The following is an 11530-nucleotide window of genomic DNA, read 5'->3' as shown; positions in this document are numbered from 1 at the left end:
GTATAAATTATCTTAACTCTTTTTATTTATATATGGACTTTCACCCTCCTCTACCTTTAATATAACTTAATTTTACTTTAATTATAGGTTAATATAAGTTGGTCTCATAAAAACTGAATTTTTGGACAATAATGTTGTTCTTATATGATTCATGGAGGATTATGAAAATACATCTCTGAAATAAATCCCTTTTGTATTTACCTCATTTTCAAATAAAAAAAAATTCAGGAAAGATTCTGGAAATACATCTCCAAAATAAATCTTTATATTTATCTCATTTTCAAAAAAATCATAGTATATTTCGAAGATGCATCTCTGAATACACCAAATACTCATACTGAGATGCATCTCCATATCACAATTTAATTAAAAATATGGTGGATATGAGAATAGCACATTTTGATTATGATTTGAGTTTGTCCGAAGATAAATCTTCCGACACCTAAAAGACACGTTTGAATTTTCATGGGTGTTGTATGCTCGTGTAAATGGGGAAAGAATATTCCCCAATCTTTTTGTAACCATCTCAAGCTGCAGGGCTTTTTGGACAGCTCTAAGTCCATCTATCAACACACTACACTAACCAATTTAAATAGTAAAATCTTTTAACCAGGAGCAAGTGAAATTGTTTTAATGTTTAACAAATAGAAAACAAAATTCCCATAATCTGATTAAACTATTTCATTCAATTTATCAAACACTAGTTTAGTTCGTGCCCAGAAAGCGCCCAACAAATAACCATGGCAATACACCAAGGGTGCAATGAGCAAAGCCTTGTAGTAAATACGGTCTACTAAAAAAAATATTTGAGCAGCAACAACTTAAACATGGCAGTTAAAAATTGTTGGAAATCAAAGAATGTGGGGATGAAGAGAAAAAGGAACCACCTTGAGGGCTTCAAAATTGAAAGAGAATCTCAAAATCATAGTGAAAAAAATATAATGAGTACCATGTTGAAAATTAGAGGATAAAGAGATGAAGATGAAAAGGAAGCTTGAGAGTTTAATGATTGAGATAAAAATCTCATAGGGAACCATATTGAAAAGGTAATGAAAACGTGATACAATTGCTCTATTTAGAGCCTTATTGATCATTAACCAAGTGTAATAAACTTGTCAATGACCTCTAACAAACTTAACATGCATCTAGATTTATTAATCCGTTTCATCGGGAACAGTAAATATCGTTAAAACTAATTCAGTACTGTCACAGAAATGGCAAGTGTCACGTTCATGAAAAATATCAACGAAATTTGCTTAAAAGCATCTTAATCCTAAAAATGAGATCTTCAGCGTTCAGTCAGAAAACATGTAATTCCAAAAATTGTTTATCATTTGATACTCAAGAGATTGTAACTAACAATGCCTGCAAAATCTCTCCATGACCTTTCTATTAGCTGTATACATGTGTACATGAAGTGCGTACTAATAAATATGCTTACCAACTAATAAAGAAACGGAAAACTAAACTAAAAAGGGTTCCTTTTTAGTCCTTTCCTTTTTGAGACAGTTTTTGGGGTTGATTTCTGTCAAAACATAAGACAAGAGACCAGGTCATTTCCAATCAAATATTAACAAGGAATCTAAGTCAATGAAAAGAATTCTATACTTACAGATTTTGTTTTTTTGATCTTTCCTCTAATCCTGTTCTTTGGAGGCTTCAACTTGTATAACCGTACCATCCAATGATGGGTTGTGAACACCTGAATGCATTTAAAAGCGCAACTTACATCAGAAAACCAAAACAAGCACTGAAAAGAATATTTTAAAGAAAGATTATTGCGATGAGTTATTATCTATTTCTTAGATTTTTCACTAATCCAACAAATGTCAACAAAAATATGGACAAATAATATAGAATGGCAACAAAACTCAAGGGTTATTTATATGTGGAATCTACAGTCTGTGGTCTTGCAATTTGGGTAACCTATAATAGACTCTTCAAATTTTCAAAGGGTAAACTTTGTATAAATATAACATTAAAATATGCTAGTATAGATAAACACTTGGTAATTATCAGATGTTGTAGAACAGATACCATGATTGGTTCGGTATGTGAATTCATCTTGCCACACACTAAATTAATTTCATCATCATATAGAAATACACAGCCAGACAAAACTCATAACAGATTCATTTAATATCACCCTCCCTCCCCAAGTGCACAGAGCAGACTAATATTAAATAATCTGACCTCTTCAAAATGCGTAAGTTTGAAATGTTTCTTTCCAATCTCTGTCCGCCTCACTCTGTCAAATGCTTTACCGTCTGTCTCCACAAATCTGTAGCAAAGCAATGTAGAGGGTGGTTAAGCAGCCTAACAGTTGAAAACAGATAATTTTTTAAAGCCAATCTTACAATGAAACTGACCTGTAATATGAAAGTTTATACATGAGGGAGTTAAGCATTGTTGGTGTGGCCATAGAATCAATTCGATATTGGCCATCCCTCTTTTGAAGAAGTTGAAAAAAAAGGGTTAACGCTACTAATAAGCTGAGCAATTATTGAAAGCAGCTATAGTATCGTCTGTTTTACAAAATCATATATCGATGCCCAGATTAAACAGCCAAAAAATTAGGTATGACTTACCAAGTAATCAGGTTCCTTTATGTGAGGGAATACACCCCCTCCAATACGAACCATCCACAGGAACTTATTAATATCATCACTGGGATACCCCACCAATCCTAATAATAAGCATGGAGCAACAAATCAGAAGAGAATAACTTTGATAACCCGAATATGAAAAAAGAAGCTGACCTCCAAAGACAACAAGAACATATTTGACATCCAAAGAGTGGAAAATTTCCCAAGCAGCCTTTTCTGGAGAAGACATTGCAGTACCGACAGTAGCAATATGCGTGTTATTCCAGGTATTATTGTCAACAATAACAGTTCGGTTAGCCATTGCAGTTGTTTGATATCCGTAATCCCACCAAGATGCCACCTACATGAAATTTTGAGTGGTAAAATTTAGCTTCTGTTTTTCTTTTAATTGGAAGTGGGGAGTAATCTTAGGGAGGATATCAATTTAGAAATTTAAGACATAAACTATCCATTTGACTTGAATGATCAAATATACCATGGATCATTAAACAATGTTAAATATTACTACCTCCGTTCCTTTATACAAAGAGACAAGTCATTTTTTAGGTTCATTGAATAATCAATGTATCTAGTCTACGAACTGACCAAATACATTGATTATTCAATGAACTTAAAAAATGAGTTGTCTCTTATATAAAGGTACAGAGGTAGTACTAAATATTAAAGGGTTGGTAAGCCTACCTATGAAGCACCTTCCCACGAGTTCATAAATTTTAATATTCTGATAGCTAGAACGCATCAGAGTGTAGTACTAGTGATTCGAATAAAATGATTGATAACTTCTACTCGTCAACTAACCACATAAAAATGAGAAAGGAATCAAAATGTTTGTGGGACCAATTGTTCTTTACAAGCTAGGGATTATGCCCCGAGTTAATATAAAACACCAAGTAAACCATCTCTAGTCTAATGGCATTTCACAATCCATGATATCAAACTATTGAAAATACAAAATAGTGAAATTTCATCATCTGCAGCCTCAATGGCAACTAGCTCAACCTAGAGTGGCAACGCCGATTACATCACATCACATTCTGTATATTTGAATGTTCGTTGCAGAAAAAATGTTAAATTGAAAATATAAATTTCAAGATTAGTACAGAATCAACGAAATCATGCAGTCTTTATGTTGAACTTGACAGACAAAAGACACTGATAGTTCATTCCAAAGTGTCCCTCTTTAAAAAAAAGTTCAGTCCAAAGTGTTACAACACAGATTATAAAGTTCTTACAGAAGCAAATTCATATGTTTCAGCAGAAAAATATGGAAATGCCATGAGACTTACTTTATCATCTACTTCTGTGTTATGACTCAACCAAGCATAAGCCTCCCTAAAATCATCAAAAACATGAAGCCCGTCATGTGAATGTGATGTTAGGACGATAGAAGGGGCTGAATAAGCTTCTGCTGCTGCCCATACACTGTGAACCTACAGGAGAGATCAAGATAATTAGGTCCCTGTAAACATCAAGAAAACCTTTTTTATTGACATACACAATTAGGTCACTGCAGCATGAAGATGCCTTGTTGACTGTTGTTCAGAAAGACAATAACAAAATATCAATAAAAGATGACATTATAGACCTGATTGTGTACTAACCAGCACAGATATAACAAGCAACCAGGAGTTTATCTAAAAGTGAAAGTAAATTGCATAGTAATAATAAAGAAAAACATTAAGTTAAATAAAATGGAATAACTAAATGTTAAACTCCTAGTGGGGAAAAAACATGTATTGAAAAATAAAAGATCATTTGCAAATATTATGGATCAGAAACCTAGTTAACTTCAAATGAATGATGGGATGATTTGGAAATTACCACATAGAAGGCACCCAGCAATACAAGTAAGATAATAGCAATGATGGATGTTTCCAGAGGTAAAACCGAAAGCCTTTTCTTAATTTGTGACTTGCTAGGAGGCTTTTCCACAGGTTCCTTTTCCTTCTTCCTGCTCTTCTTTGAGGTCCGTTCCTTATGTGCGTCCTCAGTTTTATCAGTCTTCACAGTATCATCCGGCCCAACACTTTCAGAACTGGCACCTCCAGCCTTGATAATCAAAAACACAATTTGAACAAGGAAAATTCATGGAGTGACTAAAAGAAAACAATGTCAAATCTGATGACAATTAATGAACAAATGCTTACATCAACATGAGAATCAACTGAGAGACTGGGTAGCTGAAATTTAATTGATCTAGTGAAAACATCAAAGGCTTGAGAAAGAGCAATCCCAGACAAGATGCAAGCCGCTGGAGCAAGCACAAGCATCAGGCGAACCTGATATTTGATAATACTGGGTATTCAATAAAATAAAACAAAAATGTTATAAGTTGAAATACTGCAGTCTCAGTCATTCCATACCATGACACCAGAAAAATACACCGATGTAACAATATAAAGTATCACAAAAGAGCTTGCATCAGATAGAGGCGAAAAGCATGCCTGCAGCAGTAAGAACCAACATGACTTAGTTAAGAGCTTCTCAGAATAATATGAGAAAATCAAACAATTTTTTTTTTCAAAAAGAGAACTCACGATAATGCCAGCTGGAACCAGAAACGCCAAGACATTAATGTCCATAAAGTAAGAAGGCCAAGTTGGCGGCTGATGCTCACTAACACTAGCAATGATTGGTATGTACTTGCTTGCATAAGTACTGAAACACCACAAACAAGTATTTAGGTTTGGAGGCAACTGATACTGAGAAAATATTTTGCAAAATGACATAAATTGCAAATATGAAGACACTTATTTGAGCTATCTTTAGTACTAGTAATTTTGTAGTTACTATGAAATTGAAAGACCAATAAGCCCCTCAAACAGAAAATGGCATTTTAGTGAGAAGTGTTACTAATTTACTAGAAAGTGTTTCTTTTGAAAGCTTGAATACTAAAAAGGTCAAACAGGGCACTGACGGATCTAATAGACTTAAACTTCTTCCACTCCATCCCATTGTTGGGCTTGAAGCAACCATTGCAATAAGTACTGCTATCATTGCAAAACATACTGCCCTGCAAAATAAACAAGAAAAGGCCAAAAATTAGTTTCACTTCCAGCCGGTGGTGTTTTAAATAGTAAATAAGCCAGACAGATGGACACTCACAGGCCACCAGAAACAACAAGTGTCACGGCTACTTTGAACATTTTTGGTGACAGTATTCCTTTAATATAGTATACAAGAGCCACCACGTGAATGAGAATGAAAACCTACACAAGAATAATTAAGAAAAATAACTAAGGTTTCAATGAAAATGATTGGATGGATACAAAGAGAAGGAGAAAACTGAAAACCCAACAAATGAATTGATAAATACTTCATAATTTAGGTCACACACATGATAATTAGATAATTAGATTTAAAAGCTTGCATGAGATGTGTACAACTTATGAACAACAGAGTCAACAAATGGATGTAATTTAAGAAACAACGAGCCTTTTTCCACTAGGTGGAGTAAGCTACTTTACAGCTTTTTTGCACAGAAAATGATATCAGCTTAATTTGATCAAAATATATTGTATCCATTCACCACTACTAAAAAAATCCATTTCGATTCGCAAATTCACTTTGAAAGTTCAACTTCCATCTTACTGTAGTATCTACAACCAGTTTAAGTTTTCACCCACCAAATAAGTATGGATTCTTCAAATAGTCAAAAACAAATACTTTACAAACACCCCAAAACCAACAATTTTGCACCAACAAGAGCGCAGATTTAACTCTTCAAGTGCTGTGAAAATATTAATCATGTAGTGGTGGATAAGTGGGTCCATACAATAAAAGATATGATAATGACAGAGAGAAAGAAAGTTAGAGTAAGTGAGTAAGTGGGGGACAGAATGTGCCCAAAATTGTGTGGAGTTGATCATTCATCATATGGAGGACTTTCAGATCAACAAATGTAGAGAGGAAGATAAAGGAAAATTATAAAAGAGGTTATTAAGAAATCACACGAATTGGGTAAATAAAACAGAAGGATATCCTTTGATCAATGTAGCCATCTCAACACTGAGGCAAAAACATTGGTTATTGTAAAAGAAATTTTAACAGTTAACTGTGTCACAGAAGTGATTTTTATATTTATCTCGATAAAGCTATCAACTCTTTCAAGTTTATAAGTTGATTTCAGGAATTTGGACTCACAGCAGGATTGCTTAAACTCTCAAGTATGCCAAATTAGCATAAAACTTTCTCCCTCTATAGAAACAAAAGAAAATTAAGAATATTTATGTAACTAAGCATTCACAAAATGGTAGTTGTTAATAATGTTAGAATAAAGCACATTCATGGTTCAGATGGATGGCCAGAAGAGTCAATTTTCTGAGTCTAGCCAAGTTCAACTTCATCCAAAGAGTAAAGGAAACTCACCAGAAATGATGCAAAGTGCTCGGATGTCATTACAGCATTAAATCCAACAACAGGTACCAGTGAGGCCAACAGTGTGCCCAATATAACCTGAGTTAGTAAAATCATTATGTGAGCCAAAAACAAGATAAGATGAACCAGAGATAGTTTTAAACTATAAAATCCATATCTAGTCAAAGAACAAATCTGGGTTGTAATTGTATATAAAAATGCAATGAAGTCACATTAAGCCGTGTTAAGAGTCTCGCATCAAATGAGATTTGGCGTGAACATATATTTATAACTGGGAACAATCTTCACCTTGCAAACCAGTTTTGTAAGGTTGAGTTAGGTCCAACCACATTTCTATGATGGTATCTATCCAAGATTCATTGGGTCACCTGCTATCAGATTTCTGCTATCAGGTAACCCGCCATTTTATATCCACACACTAAGCCCAATAATGTTGAGGGAGGAGGTGTCTTAAGAGTCTCATATCAAATATTTGAGTCTCATCAAATATTTCAGTCTCATATCAAATGAGATATGGCGTGAACATATGTTTATAAATGGGAGCAATTTTCCCCTTACAAGCCGGTTTTGTAAGGTTGAGTTAGGTCCAACCACATATCTATGAAGTAGTCAATATGTAACCCAAAATGAATGACTCATTCTCTAATTTAGTAAAACAGAGGTCACACTAAATTCTGCATCAGCCTATTAGTTAAGCTTCACTCTGGAACAATTTACTAATTTGTTAGACATTACCAAAACTCCCTCAATTCAATTACAATTTACTTTATCAAGCACAAGTAAAAGTATCATATATTTCTACTTTGCACTTGAATAAGGGAAAACATCTAAAACCTTGTTACTGAAACAAATACTTACAAAAGGTGCATATGCAATGTAAAGTCGAGAAGAATAGCGGCCAGTTACAACGCATAATAGTGCATGCATTGGAATAAGGTTAATGATAAAAGTGTATCCTCCCCATGAGCAAACCTGCATGACAAGAAACAGATAACATAAATAAAAGGCTTAATATCCTTTTTGGTTCATTTTGGTCCCTTAACTTAGAAAATGTCCACATTAGTCCCTTAACTCTTCAAAATGTACCATGTTAGTCCTTTTCGTCTAATTAGCGACGGAAAAACTCAAAAATCGACCGTTAAATTTGTCGCTAACAAGATGAAAGGGAATAACATGGTACGTTTTGAAGAATTAAGGGATCAAGATGGAACTTTTTTAAGTTAAGGGACCAAAATGAACTCCAAGGTTAACATACCGGACTAAAAAGTATTAAACCTAAATAAAAAGAGGCAGAGTCAACATAACAAGATAGAAATATCATAAAACCTTACCATGTAGAAGTATGCTATTGAGTTCAAAGTGGCATAAAAGAGGGACCCTGTATTCAGCGTCTACATGACATGTAAATATGAAGTCAGAAACTTAATGGAGAGAGAATATAGAAAAGCCCAAGTGATTCTTATCCACAACAACATACAGAACAAGCAGTTAATACAGAATATTCAAACCAGACTATTGGACAATGATAATAACCCATTACCCATTTCCTGTACAAAGGAAAATGTTGTTGTTCGAAAACATATCGTAAAAGTCGCAACAATGAATATGATCAGTTGATGGAATGTATGTGGGGTGTGCACTGTGCAGTTATTTTCAAAACTATTTTCTTTGTTCCACCCATTTATTCTTATGCATTCTGTCTTTTCATGCTCAACTTCAAAATACTTTTTATGTAGTACATAACATTGTGTTCTATTAATACTCTAGAGATTTGCAAGAAACCAATGTCGTTATGTAATGGCATTCATTAGGAAGTAAAGTTGTTTGCTTTCACCTTAATATAGAGATAGAAAGTGAAGATCAAAGCAAATATAGCAACAGCTTCATTATCATAGCTTCCTGCCACAGATCGAGATATATATGATGGGACCTGCATAAGATTTAGAACCAATTACAGGTGAGGGGAGTAAGGAGTCAGCGACCAAAACATTACAGATGAGAGTAACAACTGCCAATAGTCATCATAGATTAAAAAAATCATCATACATAGTTGTTAATCAATCAGATACCAATAGTGAATATTGATTTGTTAAACATTCAAATATACGATGCCGAACTATTCAACCAATAACTTTGATCAATACTTCATTACAACCACCAATGAAATGTTTATAGTCAGTGAGAAAATCGGACAAATGAGTCAAATTTTTTAGAAATTCACCATAGCCAAAAAAAGTGCTGCTGTCAAGCCAGCTCCGGAACCCTTAACCTCCTACAAAAAGGAATCAGCTGCATCAAATTTCAAAACACATAAAATAGCAAAACTATACTATACGTGATTTTAGCATGGACAAACCTTTGTTAATAGATAAGTTGCCCACGAGGCAAAGGCTGAGAATATAGGTGCTGTAAATACACAAACAGTTTCAACCGAGAGAGGTATGTTCAAGGAATTCAATACCCTAACACCAAGAGGGATGGTCCAAAAATATAAATTATCGTCAGTAAACGTTAACAGAATTGCTTGAATGAACATTAAATATCAGTATTTAGACAATAGAAAAATCACAGCATACGAAGGACAACAACTCCTCCTGTGATTTTCAAATACCTACCACCACAAGGTGCCTGCTGTCAAGGTCAAACCAGGATAGACAGTCCCGCCAATGACACGGCCAAGGGGATACCTTGAAACAGAAAGATAACATAAAGATTAGATCCAGAAACATTTTATCAGCATCCTGATTCATTAAACTCATAGAATATACAGAAGAATATATCTTTCAACCCCAACACTGGTTACTTACCAAGTTCGGTCATCAAACCAGTTCCAGAAATCATATATGCCATTCTTTGACAAAAACTGAATCAAATAAATATGTATGTTATCTTTAGTGACTATTTATTGGACTGAGAAAAACTAAGTACAGTTGAACAGATATTGCATAGAAGTTTCCAGCTGTCATGAGAACCTTAGTCCAGAAGAAAATGCAATAACAGGTGCAGAATAGTTTCATTCCAAATAATGCTCACCTGAGTGACTCTGTAGTTGAAATAAGGATCGAATTCATGAATAACGCTCTCATACTTTATAACCTGTATAAACACACAAAAAAATGATGGACTGCTAGAATAACTCAGCAACAAGTAGATATAAATAAACTACTAACATGACGGAGAAATTAGAAAAAGAACAATGTGATCTAAAAATACCATTCAGATACACATGATTTAACAAACTAAACATTTTGAGTTAGAGTATACTGTAGTTAATTCACAGAAATGCTAAAGTATATCACCGCTTCTACATAATAATAATAATAATTCAAAAATACTAGTGACATAGATGCAATCATGCTTTTGGAAGTTCTATGAAAAGATACTCAAACAGATTAGAATTTCAACCAATAGTAAGCCTTCAATTTATCATCTAACTAATAATAGAATCTACCAGAAATTCTATTTCAAGTGCATGTAAATTTGAAATGATATCACATATCATGAAATTCATCTTATTATATTTTACATTTCTTTCATTCAGTCTAAACATTACTTACACACCACTAGAGTCAACATTTTCAAATCAATACTTAATCTTATCAAATCCGTATAGAAAAAATAAATGAACGGTTATGGCAATGACACTGAGATTCTACTATAGTTTTGCAAAATTACAAAAATAACTATAAACTGTGAGTTGTTCATTGATATATAAACGACGAAACGGTTCAATTGATCCGTTATCCATGGAGTTGATTTGAGAAGCAGACAATCGCAATGGAAACAAGGTGCAGAAAACCAGATCTGGAAATTATACGAAATGGAGAAATGCTTACGGAGAAGAGACGGATCGAGAAAGCGAGAACACCGATCAGGATCAGGATGAAGAACACGAGAACGTTACCGAAGGCGTGGCGGAGCGAGGATTGAGCATCGGTGGCCGCCATTGACGGCCAATTGAGCTCGTGAGAGAGATAGAGAGAGTGTGTGTCTGTTTCGGAGATTGACTGGGGTTTATGGTAGAGAAGTCGTTGTGGAGGAAGAAGCAGAGTGGGCTGTATCAGATTGCAAATGAGAAAATTTTGCAACAGTAGTTGGAGAAAGACGATAATGGGTCTGTATTTTGTATTTGATGACTAAAATGCCCTTTCTATTTCTTACGTGGCAAAACTATATTGCATTTTTTGTTAATATTGATGTAGCCGAGTGATGTGATTGGCTATGAAGAGTGTGTGACTCTCTTCTTAGACTCGCACAAGGTTATGTTTTACATTTTTCTTGGTGAAAGATAAAGGATTTTTCAGTTATGCTGTTGTTGCAAAATAATGCATTTCCTATGCTAATAAAAACTACTACAGTAGTAAGAAAAAATTAAAATGTAGAAACCAAAAAGAAGAAAAATTACAGAAGTTTAAATAATAAATAATAATAATTGGAGAAGCTAACAAAATTGTGAATGATTAGGAGTAACTTTACGTTTTATTACAAATATTTTATTTTTTTATCTCTCAAAAATATATTTATTCCATTTTACTTCTTTACAATTT

At 33.9% G+C, this 11530-nt stretch overlaps 1 protein-coding gene across 2 annotated transcripts; it reads right to left on the bottom strand.

Moving 5' to 3' along the window:
* Nucleotides 1–1229: 1229 nt before the first annotated feature.
* LOC127091006 (dolichyl-diphosphooligosaccharide--protein glycosyltransferase subunit STT3A) lies at nucleotides 1230–11077 on the bottom strand. Of its 2 annotated transcripts, XM_051029497.1 has the most exons (23): nucleotides 10820–11077; nucleotides 10017–10079; nucleotides 9791–9846; nucleotides 9599–9670; nucleotides 9340–9445; nucleotides 9205–9255; nucleotides 8818–8913; nucleotides 8315–8374; nucleotides 7842–7955; nucleotides 6975–7061; nucleotides 5712–5815; nucleotides 5524–5619; nucleotides 5144–5264; nucleotides 4970–5050; nucleotides 4754–4885; nucleotides 4428–4655; nucleotides 3893–4036; nucleotides 2760–2946; nucleotides 2589–2686; nucleotides 2370–2449; nucleotides 2194–2281; nucleotides 1613–1702; nucleotides 1230–1525 (listed from the first exon to the last, which is right to left on the bottom strand). In XM_051029497.1, the coding sequence occupies exons 1-23, from the start codon at nucleotides 10928–10930 to the stop codon at nucleotides 1469–1471; spliced, it is 2322 nt and encodes a 773-aa protein (XP_050885454.1). In that variant the 5' UTR covers nucleotides 10931–11077; the 3' UTR covers nucleotides 1230–1468. The 2 variants fall into 2 exon arrangements, with proteins under 2 accessions (XP_050885454.1, XP_050885452.1); XM_051029495.1 differs by having other exon boundaries at nucleotides 4970–5264.
* Nucleotides 11078–11530: the final 453 nt, after the last annotated feature.

Source organism: Lathyrus oleraceus, chromosome 6, assembly GCF_024323335.1.
Source record: "Lathyrus oleraceus cultivar Zhongwan6 chromosome 6, CAAS_Psat_ZW6_1.0, whole genome shotgun sequence".
In the NCBI taxonomy this organism is placed as follows: Eukaryota; Viridiplantae; Streptophyta; class Magnoliopsida; order Fabales; family Fabaceae; genus Lathyrus; species Lathyrus oleraceus.
Note: the sequence above shows the minus strand (reverse complement) of the source record. Positions and strands in the feature narration are given on the sequence as shown.